Source organism: Rutilus rutilus (genome assembly GCF_951802725.1).
Source record: "Rutilus rutilus genome assembly, chromosome: 16".
In the NCBI taxonomy this organism is placed as follows: domain Eukaryota; kingdom Metazoa; phylum Chordata; class Actinopteri; order Cypriniformes; family Leuciscidae; genus Rutilus; species Rutilus rutilus.
In genome coordinates this window covers 21,462,817-21,486,410 of record NC_140224.1, presented here as the reverse complement: position 1 = coordinate 21,486,410, position 23,594 = coordinate 21,462,817, and the positions used below count along the sequence as shown (strand labels likewise).

General features: G+C 37.0%; 1 protein-coding gene across 1 annotated transcript in view; it reads right to left on the bottom strand.

Annotated features, from left to right (window-relative positions):
- Window positions 1-23,594, bottom strand: part of LOC311306101 (CASK interacting protein 2) — a 71,489-nt gene that overhangs the window by 25,431 nt on the left and 22,464 nt on the right. The window contains exons 3-6 of the mRNA XM_084434295.1: window positions 23,229-23,280; window positions 11,501-11,598; window positions 9,613-9,758; window positions 6,343-6,438 (exon numbers count right to left, since the gene is read on the bottom strand). Of these exons, the coding sequence (XP_084290421.1) occupies window positions 6,343-6,438; window positions 9,613-9,758; window positions 11,501-11,598; window positions 23,229-23,280 (392 nt within the window). The remainder of the gene's footprint in view (window positions 1-6,342; window positions 6,439-9,612; window positions 9,759-11,500; window positions 11,599-23,228; window positions 23,281-23,594) is intronic.

Genomic DNA, 23,594 nt, shown 5'->3' with positions numbered 1-23,594 from the left:
TAAATAGAAATAGTTCACCCTGGCGAATCGAGTTTGAGGTGAATTAAAGATCTCTCTGTCATCAGGAAAGCTATCTCAGGCAGTTTGCATGAGCTTACTGATATTCTTTGCCACTGAATGCGCACGAAATACAGTCTTCGCAAAAATAAACAAGAACTCTTTCAAGCTTTGTTATGTCATGAACTCCTGCTTATAATTATATTTGAGAATGCAGTGTGGAAATAGATTCAGCGATATAAGCTTACACTGAGACTGGGATAAATATGTTAGAAGTTATAAAAAGGCACAGCAATTTTAAATCGGATAAGCCCAAACTATATTGATGCAGAAATACCAATAGCTGAACAATTCCATTGCACCCAGCTGATACATAATCTGATAATTATTTAAATGTTATGGCCAATAACAATAAGTTATCAATATAAAATTCTATACTATTTTGTATAAAAGAATAAAACACTAAAAACAAAAAACTAGAGATGCACCGATTGCAATTTTCTTAATGATGTGTGTAAAGTGTGATGTCTGATTTTCTTTCAAAGAACTATAATTGACAGCAGATACAAAACAAAAATCTACTTTTCTTTAATTTCATTAAAAAACATGTAAAAATACAACAAATAAATGCAATAGAATAAAGAGAGATATGAAATAAACATGGCTTTAAGTTTTTTAGGTGGGTATACAGTATATTCAGCTAAGAAATACTACAGAAATTAAAAGCAATCAAATGTAAAATAACACTGGATAGTCTTCACAGTAAAAATTAAATAAAGATAAATGCTTACAATTAGTTACAAAAGTTATTCGGTCAAGAGCAGAGAGTGATTTTCTTTTCTTTTGTTCTTTTATTAACATGACAGACACCAGCAGGAATATTAGACTGCTGTCACTTTAAGAGTTTATGCACGGATCCAATATGTTGTTACACAACTTATGTTATCTTTCTAAACTAACTAGATTCCAAAACTGACTGCGTTTAACTAAATACCTGCCAAGACGGGCATTTTGACTTTTTGTGTGGAATTTTGTGTGTTTGACCAATTAAGCGCAGTAAGCCACACATTTTGGTACTTGCGACTCACAAACTGCTTGAGACTGAGGCTCGGCTGTCTTTGCTACAGATGCATGTAGGCATGACAAAACTGTAATGTACAGTACATACAAAAATTATATTCATTTTGAGATTTCCAAAAGATGACATTATACACACACAAGCCGATATTAGATATAAACTCTTTTCACCAACCAATTCACTAGTTGAATCTAGTTGAAAATATATATATTTTACTATTTCATATCCACAGGCTTATTTCCATTCAGTGTAATGAAAATATTATTTCTTTGTTAGTTGGTCTTGTTTAATAATTGTGATAGCTTAAAATCAAGCCATCTTCACTAAATTGTCAATATTTAACTCGTTAACAAAAGTTAATCGTTGGTCAGCACTGTGCAGGTAAACTGCAAGATTATTATCAATCTTTTTCTTTTTTGTGGCATCTCTGATACATGCTTTTTGAGAACTGAACAGCACAATTCAAACACATTAATCCCACTGAGGGGGTACAGAGCCAGGCCAAGTTACAATGTCACAACAGATGTTATTATTATTATTATTAGGGGTTCAAGCATGAAATGCTGAAACCCTATTGTAATTGTACTGATTTTTATTATTATTATTATTCTTCTGCCGTAAAACGCATCGTGCAGCCCAAACCGTAAGTGCTAGAGACTTGAAACTTGGCCAGAAGGTAGTACAAAAATCGAGGAGAGGTTCAGAGAGTATGACCCCGATTGGCCCATAGGTGGCGCTATAGTGCCAAAAACCAAAAAAAATCACGGTTTTGCTTAAATCTCCTTAACCCTTTGTCACAGACTCAAGTGTCTTATATCACTGTAATCCTTGTCTCAAGACGGACAAAATGTATATCTTCAATTTCATTTCCGGTATGCAAATTTTTCCGCCATTTTGAATTTTGTCTAAAACCTACTTTTGCAAACTAGTAGAGGGTTTTTTTGGCCAATCGGAACCAAACCAGTGCAGAAATGTTCTCTGGAGTCTGATTATCAGTAATTATCGAAAAAAAGTTGAAATTTCGATCCACGGTTGCTAAGGGGCGTCAAAACGTTTGCAGGAGGCGGAGCCAGTTTACTAAAATGGTTATAACTCATGAACGAAATTAGATATTTTCACCAAACTCGGAACACATATGTATGAGTTCAATCTGGGGTCACAGTAAAAAAATCGCGACGATTGAACACTAGGTGGCGTTATAACATGAAAAAAACTTGAAAAGGGCTATAACCACCTGACCGTTAGTCCAATTGACTTGAAAATTGGTATGCAGTCTCATGGTCCAGGGTGCCATGTATATCTATGATGACATTGGCGTATCTCGAAAAACATGGCCGCCATCAGCCAATGAAGTTGAGCACCTATTAGACAAGGTTAACGGAGGCCGATCGGAACAAAACTCGATGGGCATGTTCAACTCATGGCCCTAGAGGTATGTAAGATTTTTGAAAGAAATCGGCCACTAGTTGGCGCTAACGAGTTTTATGGCTCTGTAATCACGTGGTGTTAAACTTATTGTCACATTATGCATATCATTTGATAGATCTGCTCATGCTGAACAACTTTGCCTCAAGAACCACTACTGTCAATCAAACTGTTCATTAAATATTGGCAAACATGTTAAAAACCTACTTTTGCGAACTAGTCCCTGGTTTTTTGCCCGATCAGAACCAGACCAGTCTAGGGTAATTCTCTGGACTCTCTAGATCAATAATTATCGAAAAAAAGTTGAACTTTTGCATTTGGATGGCTGTAATAGGGTCATTTAGAAAATGGGCGTGGCAAAATACACTAAAAAGCCTATAAATCCTAAATGAAAACTCAGAACTTCACAAAAATTGATGAGCATATGTGACATAACATGCTAAAGAAGCATGGACATTTTTATGGAGATCGGAGCATAGGTGGCGCTATAACTGTTAAAATGCTTTAAAGCCATATATTTCCTATGGTAAATTGCCTGTATTTGCTGTAAATGGTGTCTTCTATCTATTATCGTATAATGTTCATATCATAATGTTCAAAACCAGTGCAGCACAATTCTCTGAACTCTCTAGATCAATAATTATCAGAAAAAAAGTTTAACTTCTTCAAAAGGTGATTTTATATGAATATAATGACATATTAAGCCAATAAGTGGTATTTTACTGCCCCCTGCTGTCATTTCATCATACTACTCCCTAATATTGTTATAAAATTCATATTTAGACTTTATAAAATCATTATTTTAACATTTACAATCACATTTTGTCAAAACTCATCTATTGAGTATTACTATTGACAATTGTGTTACACTGAGATATGGAAATGGACGAAAGTAAGTGAATGAAATGAAACGAAAGTATAACGGCATTTAAGCCACGCCCCCGAATACAAATTCATTCATAACTCGAAAACGGAAAGTCGTTGCGCGCTCAAATTTTGATGGTGAGGACCTCTCCGGGCTCTTGATCGAAACGTGTCCTCGCGGGCCTCGGGAGCGCGCCCCCCGCGCATCGCCAGCCCGCGGGACCCCCGATTTTGAACGGCCATTACTCCCGACCCAGACCACCCCGAACATTGTGTAAGAGCTCGTTGGAAAGGGCACGTCCTTGGCTAGCTTCGATTCAAATGTGGTGTTATCTGCCCTGGGCATTCCAGAGATAATAGCTCGAATAGATATGCCTTATAACAGTCATAACTCCCAGCCCCAATCGCCCAAAAACACCCTGATGGTCTCATTCAACAGGGCTCCTCAAGCACTATCTATGCTCTGAGTTTCAGAATTTTTCGCCTTTTGGTTCCTGAGATATAAGTAAAAAAACAAATTCCCATTCATTCATTCAAACACCTCAACTGTAAAATGTAAGCTATAATACCACTGTTGTCCACTAGAGGGAGCAGCAGGATTACGCATGATCTTTTAATTCGCTTCAGTATTGGGAAATAAACAAATGCTTTAAGAAGCAATCTTTTTTATTATGATGTTTTTTTTATTATGATATTTGTATATATTTTATTTTTTTATTATGATTATGAACGGTTTGATTGACATTAGTGATTCTTGAGGCAAAGTTGTTCAAGATGAGGAGATGAAGATATTTTCACAATATCACATCATAAAAACATTGAAAACATATTTGTCTTTGTGTGTGTGTCTGTGTGTGTGTGTGTGTGGATGGATGTGTTTGTGTTTGTGTGTGTGTCTGTGTGTGTAAGCATGCTTAATGGAAATAACATGGAGAAACTGCTTTGTTTTACTGGTGGATAAAAAAGTCTTTCAAATGAAAGTGAGTCAATTAGTGGTCTTCTCCTGCCCTCTGCAGGACATTCTACTTAATAAAATATTTTCATCTGTGCTTTTGCATTAGTTTTTGGACTATATAAAATTACTTGCATGAAAATCACCTATTATAACACAGTCATGTTTTGTCAAAGTTTATCACTTCATTTTTACTGAGCTCTCAGTTTGAACAATTCTGCCTCTCAGTGATTAATTTGAAATCTGAAAATGGTGTTATACAGAGGAGATTTGCAATTATCATTTTGTTACCTATCTTTTATTTTAAATATCTACATCTACAAAAAAAATTGTGTGCATGTGTGTGTTCAAGCATGGTTAGTGTATTAAGTATTATTGTTTAAGTATTATTGTTTTCATTTACATTTTAACCACCAGAAGAAGAACACTCATTGGTTCATTCTGCTCACTAAAATATTATTTTTCATTTTTTTTCCATTTGAAATATTGTTTAAACTTAATAAAATCATTAAAATAACATTTCAAATCATATTTTGTCTGTTTATAAATCCCACAGACTCACATTGGCTGCAATACTAATGTTTTTGTAAAACACAGACCTGATAGTCTAATCTGTGTGTATTGTGCATATATTATTGATATTATTACTATTGCAAATCATGTTATTGTAACTCATATCTTAATAGAATATTATTTGTAATTTTAATTCTTTATTTCTTAATTGTTTTTTTATGATTACTACAGATATTATCACCAAAGATATCAACTACACCTTCACTTTTAGTATTGACACGCTGCACACACAGCACAATCACACACTCACTAATGCATTCAAATAAATGTAATCTTACTGTGCTACTTTATTTGTACATGATTAGAATGAACAGAAATCTAAGAATATTTTTCTTCTTTTGTTAAAGCCATTTCAGACTCCAAGTAAGCATTATATTACTAATCATCTATTTTAAAGGTGCCATACAATTGAAAACTGTATTTATCTTGGCATAGTTGAATGATAAGAGTTCTGGACATGGAACTGACATACCGTGAGCCTCAAACACCATTGTTTCCTCCTTCATGTGTAAATCTCCTGTTTGCAAAAGACCGCTGAAAAATGAGTGAATCCCACCATAACACCGACTGTGACGTTGGAGTCAGGATCATTAATATTTATACCCCCCAAATTTGCATTTTCCAGTCCATGTTCTAGGCCAGGCAGTGTTAATGTGGACCTGCACAGCCGAATCATCAGAAGATCTGCAGGTATTGTGAAGAAGCAAGCAAGGACAATAGTGAAAATGGCAGATCATGGATATAAATGTTATGTCTGAGGCTGTGCTGTGGATTTGAGAACTTTTCATTCCCTTCCCACAAAAGAGAACTGTCAACAGGCATGGTTGATGTTTACAACAGGATAAACTCACCATTTTAATTCAAAGCTGTTAGTTTGCTCTTAACGGAGGCCGATCAGAACGAAACTCGGTGGGCATGTTCGACTTCGTGGCCCTAGAGGTCTGTAAGAATTTTGAAAAATCAGCCACTAGTTGACGCTAACAGGTTTTACGGCTATGTAATCACGTGATGCATATCATTTGATAGATCTCCTCATACTGAACAACTTTGCCTCAAGAACTACTGCTGTCAATCAATTTGTTCATTAAATACTTGCGATTATGTTAAAAACCTACTTTTGCGAACTAGTCCTAGGTTTTTCGCCCGATCGGAAATATACCAGTGCAGTACAATTCTCTGGAAGCTCTAGATTATTAATTATATAAAAAACTTTAACTTTTGCATTGGCCTGGCTGTAACAGGATCATTTAGAAAATGGGTATGGCAAAAAACACTCAAAAGCCTGTAAATCCTAAACAAAAATTCAGACAACTCACTAAACTGCCTTATGTGCTTAAAGACCCTAAATGCTTGAACCCCGCTAAATGCTGCTTGCAGCTTTAATTATTGTTATTATTATTATTATTATTATTATTATAGAGAGCGCCACTCTCAAAATCTCCTCCCAGCTCACCTTGAGTCTGCCAAACTCACAGGCCAGATCCAGAGGGGTCTTCTTCACCTTGTTGACAGTACAGGGGTTGGACTGGTGTTGTAGTAGCATTTCAGACTGAGGGACACAGAAACAGAGATACAGTGAAAGGTCAGAGGAGCGGTGTCTGCTTGCATAAGGTTTCTGGGAATACACAAAAAAAGACAATGTCAAAAGTCATATCGGTTTTAGCCTACACACATATGAAAAGCTGAAATAGCATCCAAAAAGGTCAAGGACTAAGAGGGAAAAGCCAGAGAAATACCGTTGATCCTTTGTAAATTATTATGTTATATGGCACACTGTGTATCCTATGACATTTTTTGTAAGAAAAGGTTGGACACTTTGAAAGGGAATACTCAGCATTTTAAGCTAAACAACTGGTCAATCTAACCTGGTTTTGAGAGGTATCAAATACACAGCTAGGTTAACTAAAAAAATGCATTGTTTTGAAACAAAGCCCTGGATCTGCAAAGTAATGTTATATCTTTGCTTAGGAGTAGGGACCTCTTTTTTGCCTGGAGCGTGCAATGACATGTCTTGCATTTCCTTCCTTTCCCTTTAGACAACATAAAACACTACGCATTTATCTAGCTGCCAAAGATCTGTAAACAGCCTCAAAAGCAATATTTTGGTTGAGTCACTATCAGTGCTGCATTCAACAAACTACTGAGTGATGCATCTAGTGATGCACTGACATTTTGGCAACTGAAAATACATGTATTATAATATTATTAAACTGAATGAAATGTCAGCGCTTCAGTCAATGATTTTGGCCCACTATGTTACATTTACCTCAGAAAAGCCATTCATTTACATTTACATTTACATTTATTCATTTAGCTGACGCTTTTATCCAAAGCGACTTACAATTGCTATATATGTCAGAGGTCGCACTCCTCTGGAGCAACTAGGGGTTAAGTGTCTTGCTCAGGGACACATTGGTGTCTCACAGTGGATTCGAACCCGGGTCTCTCACACCAAAGGCATGTGTCTTATCCATTGCGCCACACCACCCCAATTTACATATTTCTTTAGTCATAAAAATAGAGGGGAGAATTTTGCACTATATTGTATATTCATTTTATTTTTACTAAAGGTGCCCTAGAATTTGAAATTGAATTTATCTTGGCATAGTTAAATAACAAGAGTTCAGTACATGGACATGACATACAGTGAGTCTCAAACACCATTGTTTTCTCCTTCTTATTTAAATCTCGTTTTTGAAAAACACCCCTGAAAAATAGGCGAATCTCCACATAACACTGACTGTGACGCAACAGTCGGGATCATTAATATGTACGCCTCCAAAAATTTGCATATGCCAGCCCATGTTCAAGGCCAGGCGGAACTGCGCAGCCGAATCATCGTCGGCAGTTGCTCAGTGTTTGGATGTACAAATGAACACAAAGGTATTTTTTTAGTTCCTTCATCCGAGCCTCTGAAGAACCAGTGGGTTATGTGAATGTCTGATGTGTAATTGTTCAAGTTCAGACAGATAACCTTTCTCTCAAAGTCGTTCAATACTGTTTATGCATCAGTAAATCAAGCCAGTGACTAAACGATCAACTTCACGTCATTTCTCTTAGTAGGATGAAAATAATCTTACTTAAACTGTGATTAATATACAGATAGTGATCAAAGAACAATCCCTTTTCAGTCGCCCAAGCTGTCTATCACACAGCGCGAGTTTATCTGGACACTTGCCAAAACTCGTTATGAAATCAATGACGCTGTTACACTGCACAAGGAAGCTCTTACTGTACGTACATCATGTTTGCATTGGTGAAATCATTAGTGAGAGTGCAGAAACTGCGTTGCAATGATAAGATCTTCATTCACGTGATCAACAGGCTCACACTGAAGTCTCACAGCAGCCAATCACAGCAGTGGGCGTTTACACTGAAGTCTCACACAGACACGCCCCTTCAAACAGAGCGTTCAAATCAGAGGCTAAAATCAGGCTAGGAAAAATGCCTTTTATTTTAAACAAATTTTGATGTAAAAACATACTAACATTATAAGGGCACCCCAGGAAACATTCTAAAATAATAAAATAATCCATGCAATGGCACCTTTAACCTGTCTTTATTATTTAAAGAGTGTTTGAATAAATCTGTCATGAAAACAAGTTATTGCAGCCACCATTTAAATTTTTACGAATTGTAGTAGAATATACAACTCGGATTTAATTTGTGTGTTGCTTTTTTTAAATAAATGTGATTTATTAATTGATTATTAAATAAACTTTATTTTCCGCTTTCCTTTAAATTCAGTTATGGAAAAAAAATTCACTGGGTATGTATGTACAGTACATACAAAAATCACTAGATATAACAAATGCAGACCCATAGTTTGTGATGCCAATACAAACTTCTATGATTATCGTAAAACAGAAAAATAATTTGTTACATGGAAATCACTTGGTGTGTGTTCACTTGGTAGGTTTGGTCTGATTTAAACAAACTCTGGTGTGATTGCTTAGTTCATTTGAGTGTGGTTCATTTGAGTAAGTGTGACAAGTGAACCTTGGTGTGCACCAAACAAGCAAACCGAGACCTACATTTTCAGGGGGTCTCTGTCCACATCCAAATTAACTCTGGTACGGTTTGGCTGAAACATGAATGTAACAGACCAAAGATATCTCAACAAACTAAAAACAGGATTTGATGACACAGTTCTAGAGTTCGATACAGGAGCCGGAACTGCCGTTTCCTTGCAGTAGATGTTCATTTATGTGCAACAGAAGAATTCCTTGCACTGTTTTGATTCCCTTACACACTTTTATTAGCTCTTTGTGAGTTCTCAGCTGGTAAAAATACCACTATATGAATGAACACACATACAACGTGCATTTAGTCCAACACACAGCACTGTTTTGGATGTTTGGTAAATTCCCTTCCAAATAATATGTCATAAAAGCGGTCCAATCAGGTTGTGGCCCTATCCTTATGCCTTATGTTTTGTAGCTTTAGGTTCAGTGTTAAAAAAGACAGTATGAACGCTAAACGAACCAGGACTGAATGTAGCATTTCTTTCATGGTCCAGACCAAAAGGACCAAAAGAACCAAGAGAACCGAGCTACAAGCATACCAGACTACATCAGTACAAGTCCCCACCATACCTGTCAACTAAACCCAATACCAAACCCAATTTTGTATCTACAGTATTTGACTCTTGATATTGTTGTCCCTTGTGTCAGCGTAGACAGGCACAAATTGGTCAAAAGTAGAGGAGTAGTGAGGTACGTACCACCTCATAGTGTCCGTACTGTGCAGCCAGGTGGAGAGGGATCTGTCCATCTTGTGAAGGCCCATTTACAGAAGCTCCAGCTCTTAGAAGCATAAGTACAGTCTCAGCATTCCCCTGCCAGGCAGCATAGTGCAATGGACGCATACCTTCAACAGTGAGCAGAAAATCATTATTTTCACAGCTTCTAGTTTTTTTTTTTTCACGCAGGGAAAGAAACTGTGCTTTCTTTGGTGGCGCAATCATTTTTATTTTAAAAGGGCTATACGTAGAATTCAGAAACCCATTACTAGCGACACCAGTGGCTGTTAAGTGAACTGCAGCAAGTAACTTTTTGCTCATGCTTGCACCTTCGCACACGTAAAGCACAAGAGACTGAGCGTGATTCAAGGCATGAAATATATGAAGAGCTCTTTTCCAAAACGCGATAAACGCTTTTTTTTTTTTTTAAATGAGTTTGTCGTGTCATTTTGTTGTGTACTGAACCTATTCACTGCTCCATCAACGTTTCATGCCAAATCGCTATATTTCCTTGTTTAAAATGTACTGCAAGATGCAGTTTCTTTCCAAACCGCGATAAGCACCGAACCTATTTTTAGCCTAAACGCGATATATCCTCTGGACTAATCAGAATTCTCTCTTTCTCTCGCTCTCTCACCCTCAAATCACTTGCGCGTATCGCGCATCCGCACCGCGCTAAACGCCTCATTCGCGCCGCAGGACCTCCAGATGCGCGTAAATTTCATTAACATGAAAATCACTTGCGCCAGACGCTCTATTCGCGTTTGGTGTGAACGCCACTCACTCACATACACAAGGTCATGTCGTGATTTGTTCTATGTAAAGTGGACAATGGTTCTACTTTTTATGGGTTCGACACTTTACTGAATGCCAATGTATTTATTATGCCTTTTTTTTTTTTTTTAAGACAAACCATCAATTTTTGGAAAAAGTTGATGGATTTATAGCGTTTTGGGGAAAAAATGGATGGATTTATAGTGTTTTGAAAAAATAAAAAATAACTTTGAATTTATCATCAACAATTTTGTTGTTTGATTTAATAATCATTGTTCAACATGTTCAGACTGAGCCAAAAAAACATTTTACCAGGATAAATTGAATATTCACAAAATGTGTGGGTCTAGGTAAAAAAAATTTTTTTCCTGAAAACCATTTAAATGGATTTATAGCGTTTTGGAAAAGAGCTCCTCATATGCTTTTTGCTTAGACGTAAAAAAAAGTTGGAAATCCCTTTGCAGCGATATACTGTTAACGAACATCCCGACACCTTCCACACTGCTGAATGCAACGTTTAGATGAAGATGTAGATATGTGCTGCGCGCTTTCATCTCAATAACAAAATAAACATGACAGTAGTGAGAAAGTTGTTAAGAAAACATCCGATCATAGCAATGTGGATATGTTTGCACCAGCTCTTCAATTCACCGGCATTATGTCAACAGATGAGGTAATTCAAATTACACTGTTATGCTAGTTTGATTATAAAGTAAATTTGAGAGAATTTGAGAACTATATAGATCTGGCTATGTGAGACTATAGTTTGAATTTATCCCTTTTCTTTGCATGACATTACAGATTGTATGATAATATAGCTCCTTTAAAAACGGGAAAAACAATGACTAGTTTTTCTATGCTCAGCTCATGCACAACACAATATCATGTACGTATGTACTATCTATCTATCATTCACAAATTAATGAATTATTTATTCATTCATTTGTTAATATTTTATTAATAATGTTTATTTTAGTTTTTTTTGGTGGAAAGTGTTGATATGGGGGAAAAAGTACATTGTGTACAAAAGTACAAAAAAAGATTGTGAAGTAAAGAAAATCATTGGCTAAGGGATAAAAATGGTAAAAGGTCTCACCGTTACTGTCTTTGATGTCCACAGTGGCCTGTGCCTCCAACAGCAGAGACAAGAGGTCAGCAGTGCCAGTGAGAGCCGCATGATGAAGAGCTGAAAAACTGAAGAACGGAAAAATCAGGAAAAAGTCCTGAAAACTACACAAATTTCCTGGAAACTGTTAAAAGCTACTTAGCTCTCTGAACTGGTATGTTTATTGGTTAAATTAAAGCATTTGGCCAAGCAGCAACTCCTCAGATTTAATTAAGAAAATATAAACTGTAAACATCAAAAATATGGTGTATTTTTATGCCCTGATGGACCACACTGAATCAATATCTTAGAAAAGGCCTTCATTCATTTTACAAACAGAACATGACAAAAATGCTTCTCATTTAACAGAAAAATAATCCATCTGGTGTGAAAGAGGGAAATGTTGGCCAGTTCAATTGAGTACAGTACTGAGATCAGTCCTGACGGCACAGCAAGAGCGCACTGCCCAATTAGCAGTTAGATCCGCTTTCACAGTTGATTTATGACAGGAGATGGTCCAGCTTTAAAATATGCATGTGTTTGAGGGAATGGAAGAATGGAAAATGAAAAAAAATAACATTTCTTAACATACTTTAAAAGTACTGAACTCAACTTATGGGGATTAGGCCAAATAAATCTACTCCGTCACCATACATATACAAGTTATGGACCAAACACATGAAATAAATAGTGTGCTGTTCAAGCGTCAGGACAGATCTACAGATATGATACATCAAAAGGATTGTTAAAAGTGGAAGAGCTGAATAAAAGGATTATCATTTCTTAAGAGTGATGCCCAGAGTACTTGACCACCACATATTGTCCTATAGATAAGTAAATGCCATGTAGTAGGCAAAGTTCTAGGAACGGCTTTTAAAATGTGTCAGTGCAGAGAATAAGTGTATAATTGGCTCTCTAGTTTAAGATGAATTTTCCTTGCAGACTCAGATTGTTTCTGGGGTTAAAACTGAATCTGGTAGAACTGTGCAAATCCCAACAAAGCAAGTCTGTCTGAGACAGATAAATATATAATTTGTATTAAAAATGTATCACAGGAACTGAATACCAAGATTTCTTTAGACTTACTTGTCTCAGAGAGGAAATGTCACTGTTTTCACTATCGGCTAGCTTTTGCTATATACTATATGCTGTCGTTCGATGTCAGTGTGCACCGGTTCAATGATGCTCCAATTAAAGTTACTCAGTATTTATTCAAAGTTTGAAGGATCAGTTTAGAGACATTCCTTTCCAGTCCTTAACTCATCATCACAATCCCTCTGACTTGAGTTTAATGATGGATGAGACATTTATGCATTTTACAGTGCACTTGTCACACAACCCCATTTTACCAAAAACACCTAAAAATACAGGAGAATAAAGGGCCCTAACAGAGTGCACAGAGTACAGTGAATGGATTGATGAAATGAAACGTAGAACATACACTTCACCTGAAGGATTATTAGGAACACCTGTTCAATTTCTCAATGCAATTATCTAATCAACCAATCACATGGCAGTTGCGTCAATGCATTTAGGGGTGTGGTCCTGGTCAAGACAATCTCCTGAACTCCAAACTGAATGTCAGAATGGGAAAGAAAGGTGATTTAAGCAATTTTGAGCGTGGCATGGTTGTTGGTGCCATACGGGCCGGTCTGAGTATTTCACAATCTGCTCAGTTACTGGGATTTTCACGCACAACCATTTCTAGGGTTTACAAAGAATGGTGTGAAAAGGGAAAAACATCCAGTATGCGGCAGTCCTGTGGGCGAAAATGCCTTGTTGATGCTAGAGGTCAGAGGAGAATGGGCCGACTGATTCAAGCTGATAAAAGAGCAACTTTGACTGAAATAACCACTCGTTACAACCCGAGGTATGCAGCAAAGCATTTGTGAAGCCACAACACGCACAACCTTGAGGCGGATGGGCTACAACAGCAGAAGACCCCACCAGGTACCACTCATCTCCACTACAAATAGGAAAAAGAGGCTACAATTTGCACGAGCTCACCAAAATTGGACAGTTGAAGACTGGAAAAATGTTGCGTGGTCTGATGAGTCTCGATTTCTGTTGAGACATTCAGATGGTAGAGTCAGAATTTGGCGTAAACAGAATGAGAACATGGATCCATCATGCCTTGTTACCACTGTGCAGGCTGGTGGTGGTGGTGTAATGGTGTGGGGGATGTTTTCTTGGCACACTTTAGGCCCCTTAGTGCCAATTGGGCATCGTTTAAATGCCACGGCCTACCTGAGCATTGTTTCTGACCATGTCCATCCCTTTATGACCACCATGTATCCATCCTCTGATGGCTACTTCCAGCAGGATAATGCACCATGTCACAAAGCTCGAATCATTTCAAATTGGTTTCTTGAACATGACAATGAGTTCACTGTACTAAAATGGCCCCCACAGTCACCAGATCTCAACCCAATAGAGCATCTTTGGGATGTGGTGGAATGGGAGCTTCGTGCCCTGGATGTGCATCCCACAAATCTCCATCAACTGCAAGATGCTATCCTATCAATATGGGCCAACATTTCTAAAGAATGCTTTCAGCACCTTGTTGAATCAATGGCACGTAGAATTAAGGCAGTTCTGAAGGCGAAAGGGGGTCAAACTCCTAATAAAAAATGTTATGAACTAATTATAAGTTTTTATATATATATATATATATATATATATATATATATATATATATATATATATATATATATATATATATATATATATATATATATATATATATATTTATATTATATTATATTATATTATATTATATATATATATATATATATATACAGTGAGGAAAATAAGTATTTGAACACCCTGCTATTTTGCAAGTTCTCCCACTTGGAAATCATGGAGGGGTCTGAAATTGTCATCGTAGGTGCATGTCCACTGTGAGAGACAATCTAAAAAAAAAAAAATCCGGAAATCACAATTTATGATTTTTTAACTATTTATTTGTATGATACAGCTGCAAATAAGTATTTGAACACCTGTCTATCAGCTAGAATTCTGACCCTCAAAAGACCTGTTAGTCTGCCTTTAAAATGTCCACCTCCACTCCATTTATTATCCTAAATTAGATGCACCTGTTTGAGGTCGTTAGCTGCATAAAGACACCTGTCCACCCCATACAATCAGTAAGAATCCAACTACTAACATGGCCAAGACCAAAGAGCTGTCCAAAGACACTAGAGACAAAATTGTATACCTCCACAAGGCTGGAAAGGGCTACGGGGAAATTGCCAAGCAGCTTGGTGAAAAAGGTCCACTGTTGGAGCAATCATTAGAAAATGGAAGAAGCTAAACATGACTGTCAATCTCCCTCGGACTGGGGCTCCATGCAAGATCTCACCTTGTGGGGTCTCAATGATCCTAAGAAAGGTGAGAAATCAGCCCAGAACTACACGGGAGGAGCTGGTCAATGACCTGAAAAGAGCTGGGACCACCGTTTCCAAGGTTACTGTTGGTAATACACTAAGATGTCATGGTTTGAAATCATGCATGGCACGGAAGGTTCCCCTGCTTAAACCAGCACATGTCAAGGCCCGTCTTAAGTTTGCCAATGACCATTTGGATGATCCAGAGGAGTCATGGGAGAAAGTCATGTGGTCAGATGAGACCAAAATAGAACTTTTTGGTCATAATTCCACTAAACGTGTTTGGAGGAAGAAGAATGATGAGTACCATCCCAAGAACACCATCCCTACTGTGAAGCATGGGGGTGGTAGCATCATGCTTTGGGGGTGTTTTTCTGCACATGGGACAGGGTGACTGCACTGTATTAAGGAGAGGATGACCGGGGCCATGTATTGCGAGATTTTGGGGAACAACCTCCTTCCCTCAGTTAGAGCATTGAAGATGGGTCGAGGCTGGGTCTTCCAACATGACAATGACCCGAAGCACACAGCCAGGATAACCAAGGAGTGGCTCTGTAAGAAGCATATCAAGGTTCTGGCGTGGCCTAGCCAGTCTCCAGACCTAAACCCAATAGAGAATCTTTGGAGGGAGCTCAAACTCCGTGTTTCTCAGCGACAGCCCAGAAACCTGACTGATCTAGAGAAGATCTGTGTGGAGGAGTGGGCCAAAATCCCTCCTGCAGTGTGTGCAAACCTGGTGAAAAACTACAGGAAATGTTTGACCTCTGTAATTGCAAACAAAGGCTACTGTACCACATATTAACATTGATTTTCTCAGGTGTTCAAATACTTATTTGCAGCTGTATCATACAAATAAATAGTTAAAAAATCATACATTGTGATTTCTGGAATTTTTTTTTTTGATTATGTCTCTCACAGTGGACATGCACCTACGATGACAATTTCAGACCCCTCCATGATTTCTAAGTGGGAGAACTTGCAAAATAGTGAAGAGCATCAAAGGTTTCCATTTACAAAGAAGTGTTGATCATTGCAGCCAATCTGTTAAATGCGAGAATGAAATGGCCTATCAGAGGCGTTTAAGTTATTCAGAATCCGCTCAACACCGCTCAAAACGGCTCGGTTTTCGTTCACTGCACAATTTAGACCTCTGCATGCTCGTAAATCCTTCCATATTCCCAACAAAGTGTAAACAATGTAAATAAGATTGCACCGTGTAGATAGCTTTTTTGATTATAGAGGGAGTTTTCGCAGGAGTGTAGATCTCAGTGAGCAGGTGCTGAACGTATAGCCCAAGTGATTGACAGCTTCAGTGATTATAAAGGAAGTGCTCTTTGCTCACTTTGTTTTATAACTCATACTATTTGAATAAAAGTTTTGTTTTTCCATGCTGCTCAGTACACTGCAAAGTTTCTGGGTTTACAACTGTATTTAAATGCACAATTGAATCCAAAACTACTTGACAATAAACAGGACAAAACAGTCTAAGAGTGTAAATACAAATTAATAGACCTGTCACTTGTTCTATGTAATGTGAATGTGTTTCTTTGTCCTTTACTTTATTACTATTTTTTTTTACTTATTACTAATATGGTAATTACCAACTACAATCCTTTTTTGAAATAGTTCTACATTTCCATCTGGCCAGCAGTAGTGCTTTGTAAAGAAAGAAAAAAAATCTAGCCTAACAGTCAAAATAGTCAAAGATGAGGATATTTGGCCCCGAGAGCCAAAGCAGTGAGTCAAAATTAAAAATTTAAATATTTCATCAGTTGAGACCAATTGGATATGAATACTAAAAGGTAAGATCAGATGTTATATCAGGCTATTATTATTTTTACATTTATATATAGCAGAAGGCCATTTGACTGAGAAAAGATACCGTATAGGCATTCAGGGTTGTCCTCTTGAAGTCTGGACCATTGTTATATTTTGCTTTAAATAAGTATGTTGTAAGTAAGAAAGTACTTAAAGTGACGACAACTATGTGATTAATATTATGTCCCTCTTAACTTTACATTAAACACCAACTTTTCACATTCAGTGTGGACAGACAAATTAATTTTAAACTCTTAGTTCACCCAAAAATAAAAATTCTGTCATTAATTACTGACCCGTCGTTCCAAACCCTTAAGACCAGTTCATCTTCGGAACACAAATGAAGATCTTTTTGATGAAATCTGAGAGCTTTCTGCCAGCTACACAACTGACACTTTGACGCTTCAAAAAGTTCATAAAAAGATCGTAAAACGAATCCACATGAATTGAGTGGTTTAGTCCAAATTTTATCGATCACTTTATATGACGAACAGATTGAATTTAGGCTTTTATTCGCATATAAACATTGATCAGCGAACATAAAGAGAAGCTCAACTGAACCTGCTTGACGCTCGAGAACAAAACCTCTTGCGGAAAGCTCAAAAGTGTTGCATAACACAAGAACAAACCTCACTGGCTCTCGCACGTCGAATATGATATGAACGAATATGCTTGAGCTGTTGGTTTACCACAACTGATATACGAGTTGATGAATGTTTATATGTGAATAAAAGCCTAAATTCAATCTGTTCATCATATAAAACGATCGTGTCTCTTCAGAGAATTTTGGCTTAAACCTCTCAACTCATATGGATTAGTTTTACAACCTCTTTATGAACATTTTTAAGTGTCAAAGTTTCAGTTGCATTGCTGTCAACAGAGGTACAGAAAGCTCTCAGATTTGATCAAAAAGAGTAATTAATGACAGAATTTTCACTTTTGGGTTGTCGTTCATCACTGTTCATCGCTTTAAAGGTTTTCCCACTTAAGTTAATTACTTCTGTTTTCTCCTTCATTGCACTGGCCCAGTGCTCCTACAAGCCCCTTTATCTTATATACCCTGCTCCTCAACTTTTTTTTTTTGAGTTTTGTGAAACTAACAAATAAAAGATTGGAAAAAAGCACCCTACAGCTAATGTTCAGCAGTCACAGATGTTGAGAGTGAAGTGAACAACACTGATAATTAATATGGCACACATCTAAAGAATGCTGTGTTCAGTCTATGGTTCAGCAGCACAGACTGTCTGATCCAGACTTCTTAAACACATCCACTAGGGACACCTCTTACACACTAGTATGTCACCCTACGAAAGCTACTGTGCATGTTAAAAAATATCCTGCTGGGCTTTGACAAATTATTATTTGTGTGTGTATGAGAGAGTGTGAGAGTGAGAGAGTGAGAGAGTAAGAAAAAGAGAGAAAGAAAGAAGCGAACAGCGCCAGTAGCAGTGATGACTAATGAACTGTTTTTCCTCCACCTCAGCTGCAGGTCCCTCAGGAGCCGGTTATACGCAGTTCTTCCCCTGCTGCTCATGAAAGCGCAAATTAGCACTCATGCTAATGTGAGGCCCTCAACTTCATCGAGATACGCTTTCAACTGTTGTCTCTCAAGACTAATGGGACACCCAGATTCAACAACAGATTCAACCTGTGCACACACTGTACAAAAGCAATTCGATTCTGCCTAGCATACAGGGCTTAGTGAGTCACAGATACAAGAAATGAGAATTACATTTAAAAAAACATGTTAACCAACTGAATAGCCTAAGAGAGTTTGAACCAATCTGAGCTGAACTGCGAGCTCCCAGTATGCACTGCGGCATTTTTATCAGATTATTGTTTATGATGTTTTAACCATCACTGTTGGGCATTTGTTAATTGGAGATACTAAAAATGTTTTTACTAAATTATATTTGTTGACTGAGGTTGGTGAGTTTATTAAATTTGAATATTAAAGCAATGTATTATGTAACAAGTAGTGGCAGATCTTTTCTTCTGTAGAGTGATGTATAAGTTTTCTATTTATCGAAAAAGGAAGAAAAAAAATGTAGTGTGGGGGATTTGGGTTTAATCATCAGTTGTTGATTGGATGGAGGAAGATCTGAATGCAAGCTTGCAGTCAATTGTAAGAAAGCGGCGGGGTTTAAGCAAACCAAATGACTGGAATTTCGGCATTTTTCACAAGAAAGAAGTCTGTCGTTTCACCAGAAGATCAAGTTATGATAATTTGATTAAATTACTGTCAAATAATAATAAGAAAGATAATAAATGTATGCATAGTTTAATTGTTCACAATAAGATCAACAACATGCATTTTAAAAAAGGGATGAATTTTTGCAAGGGATGCTGACTGCATGAAATACTTTTACTGTGCAATATTTTTTCTGTGAGGCAGAGTGTAGGCTACTTCATATAGGTCTATTGATGTGATTTAAAACATAAGAATAAAACCATTAACAATTAAATTTCTTTACAATTTCTGAAACAAGAAACTATAGGGATGTGCAATATCACGATTTTTGATCGTGGACGATTAAAAATGTCTCCACGATCTGCTTTTGAAGAAATATCGTAATATCGTGTTACAGTGCATTCTATCAGTTGCAGTTCTGGCGCCTCTGTCTCAATATACTGTACAACGTGACGTACATACACATCACAAGTTAATGCAGAGGTACGGGACACTGCAATTCACAAAAGTTCATTATTTGCATGTGCTTAAAAGCCTTGCCGGTTAAACATTTCATTCGCGTGCCGAGGTGCTGTTCTAACGTGCGCTTTTCTGAGCTCATACACCCGAAGTGCACATGCACTAAAAAAGCCTGTCACACAGCGCCTGGTTACTGGACTGAGTTATCTTTAGAGTCTCATTGCGCTAATACTGTCAAATACACACAAGGTTTACATAAACTGAGATGGTTATGTCTAAAGTGAAAGCAAACATTTGAGAGAAAATCTGGTGCTTGTGTTAAAATGTGTCGCGTGCCGATCTTAAAGCGACAGTAGCCTAATAGTAAACATGCTGCCGCTAATCCTTAAAGGAATAGTTCACCAAAAAATGATAATTATGTCATTATTTACCTTCTAATGTTGTTCCAAACCTGTATTAATTTCTTTCTTGTGCTGAACACAAAAGATGATATTTTGAAGAACGTGGGTAACCAAACAGTTGCTGGTCCCCATTGACTTTCATAGGAGAAAAAAAAACTACACACTGGGGAGCAGAAACTGTTTGGTTACCCACATTCTTCAAAATAACTTCTTTTCAACAGAAGAAAGAAACTTATTACGGGTTAAACTCTTCATTTAAACAATTTTCATTTTGGGGGGAACTATCTCAAACACAAAGCACAAAGAGAAAATCATTCACTGACAGAACTTTAATAGTAGCTTTAACAAGAACCAATGTATAATTTATACAGTGAAGTCTATGTAGTGTTTTAATTTCATATTTGTTCATTTAATTACTTTCTTCAATGCTACTGCTAAATACACCTACTGTACAGTATCTGAACAAATAAAGCACTGTTTATTTCATTTGTATATTAAGCAGTGTAGTGTTATTTTTTTAATAAAGAAAATAATGACAAAGACTTTTATCTTTGCAACTTTGGCCTAAATGTCTGCCATTCCTTTTTATTTGATATTTGGTTACCTATAAGGCTTTGTTTTTTAAAATAGGGACATTAGTTTGGCTGTAATGCTCAGTCACTGGTAAAATAGTAAAACCAACTTGAAAAAGAATCATGATAATTAATTTTCCTGAAAAGAATCGTGATATGATATTTTTGCTATATCGCCCACCCCTACAAGAAATCAGTAGTTGCCTTGACAGGAATTTTCTGGTTGAATGAGAAATTCAGTGAACAAACTAATTCAAGTTGGCCAAACAAAAGTTTTACCAAGGACAATTAAGACAAAAATCTTTGTCTTCATCTGTGACTTATGTCAGCAATACCTTAGGGCGTCTAGCTGTTCATTCAACTCAATCATTATCATCAAATACAAAATCTTTTTTCATGTCATCTTTCTTTAATGTACATTGGTTGTGATCTCAAATGCACACAAAGTATACACGTAGCAGTTTCATCTCCAGACGACATTTCCCAGAGCCACAGTCCAGAATTTTTAAGAGTGATCAGAGCTTTGAGTCTGTGGCTCTCTCAACAGTCTAAGCTTTGATTCCAAACAGTGATGGTACCTCAAAGCAAAGGAATCATGGGAAGAGTCATAAGAAAACGAGTCAAACCATGTCACGTTGCTTTTGACTAACCATGAGCTATAGTTTAAAGAAAACCTACGATACATGTAAGTTTGTGTCATTGAGGAGAAACAAGAGAAGAATCAAATTTTTATCTCTTAGACGAGCATCTATGCACTTTCTTCTTCCCGTTTGCGCACAAAGGTGTTACAGCACAAAGTCTGGATAGAATATATGCAAATACACTGTGAAAGCAAAACCACAGCTAGGTGCAGCAAACAAACTCAAGTCAAGACAAGACATGGAGTATAATTTGAATGTGTGTCTGCGACACTGCGGGGCATGCAGTAAACAAACATAGGTTAATATAATAGGACGTATAATGTGTTTAATTCTTACAATTCAAATTCCTGTTTAAAAATCTTAACTGAAGTAATGCCAGACATTTATGTGTGATGTTTACAGTAATGTGTGAACAATTTCAAGTCCTATACTTCCCTCTGTTTTTATTTTTAATGCAATCTGATTTACAGTGTACAGCCGATGTATGCTATGGGCCCTATCATACACCCGGCCCAATGCAGCGCCAGGCATGACAAGTGTTTTTTGCTAGTTTCAGCCCGACGCAGTTAACATTCTGCGTTAACCTTAAATGGCAAATGCATTTGCGCCTATTTGTGCGCCCACGAAAACTGGGCGTGTTCAGGTGCATTGTTGGCGCATTGCTATTTTGAGCCAACTGAAACCTGGTTTCATTTTTTTTTGCTATTTAAAGAGCACGTTTGTAATATGTGCCTATAGGCGGGTACACAACACGCGTATTCTTTGTCCCGTAGATGGTCTGCTCTTTAACCTCACTCACAAGCAGATCCGTTTCCTCGCTAGAGAAGCGTTCAGTTTTTCCGCTTGCAAATTCCACCATGTAAATAGCGAATCCGCCATGGCACGAGCGCAACTGGCTTTTAAAGGGAATGGGAGATGAGACTCTGATTGGTTTATTGGACGTTACGCCCAAAACACACACGATTACCCATTAAGAAAACACACACGATTACCCATTAAGAGAATAGAGACAACCCTTTTAGACCATGCGCCGGGCGCACCAACCATTTTTCCTGTCATTACACTAGCAAAAGTGAATTCGGACTGAATTTCTAAGTGTGCTTTAAACCATGGGCTAAGGATCATTAAAATATGGACCTATATTGCTATAATCTAATGCAGGACAAAAAAAAAAAACACTTTAATAAATCATTAATTGATTTAAAAACACACACACACTTAAATTCAGCAATGCAAAATTATACAGATAATTTTGTAATGAGTAATTACACTTGATGCCAAGTGTTTTATCTTTCTTCACCAATTATTTTACTAGGGGAACACTACTGTAAACTCAGAAGACTCTACAAAGAGGAAATTATAATTGGTGGATGAATCAAATATTCAGTTATCCCTTGTAGGTAACATTTTCATCTAGGTTTAATTAATTAATGTTCTTGATAACTTTATTACTGCTTTAGGGACAGATGAGGATGCATTTCATGAGTGGGGAAATGCACAGATTTGCAAAGAGTGTCAATATACAAAAAAAAAAAAAAACAATAGCCAAGTAAAATAATATATGTTTGTTCATGTATGTTGAGTCTAGTTTGGCAGGTGTTTTTTTAATTATTATTATTAATTTCAAATTAATAAATTAATACATTTTCAAACAGAAAGAAATCCCCTATTTGTGTTTTTGTGACAATTCATTTTCGACAGGATTTTTAAAGGTTTTTAAATTGAGTAAGGGTTGACTAGTCACAGCGTCAGAAAGCATAGACCACCTTCTTGTTAAAAAGAAGGATATCGACATGATAGAACAGCACATTTTCAGTGTTTAAACAGGTGGGACACACGCAATGTTCTGATCAGCCAAAGATGCACATAAACCTTGCACATGCGAGTAAAGCTTTTGTATCTGATGTGCTCCGTTTGCTTCAATCTGCTCCTCAGCAGTTATAAGCATGAAAAATTCATAAATTTCAGTCAAGTGAGTTTACTACATAAATATTAAACTCTAAAGGGGGAAGGTTTGGATGACTCACCAAACGACCCACCAAAATATGTTAAATTTATGCAATGTGAATTCAGGTTGATTGGAGCACTTTTTGCCTTTGAGATAACTGGGGAAAAGTGTCCCTGAATTCACCCCTTTATATCATCTGTTCTGATATAGAGCCATATCCCACTTCTGCTCATGTGATATTGCATACATGTTTCCTTGTTCTCCACATTTTGGACCGAACGTGTGGAAAATGAGAGAACTTACCCATCTTGATCTTGGTAGTTCACATTCAGCCTCTTTGTGGAGCCCAGTAACTCTAGGAAAACAGATGGAAATAAAAGTCAGGACATGATGTGATGTTTCAAACAAATCAGTCAGCTGCTGAACCCTCCATTAGAGAGGTATGAGGCATGATGATGTTACGGCATGAAAGCACTTGTTTCAAACTTTCAACAGGCAATTGTTTTGAACTCAAACACAACGTAGATTGACGGTTGTGTCATATTTTTCCAGTGAGTAACATTCATTACGTGTCTATTTTGTCATCGGCACAGTTTTTTGTTTTTTGCATGAACTGAAAAGTATTTCTCTGTTAAAAACTGGGCTAAAAAAAAAAAAAAGTAATTCTGT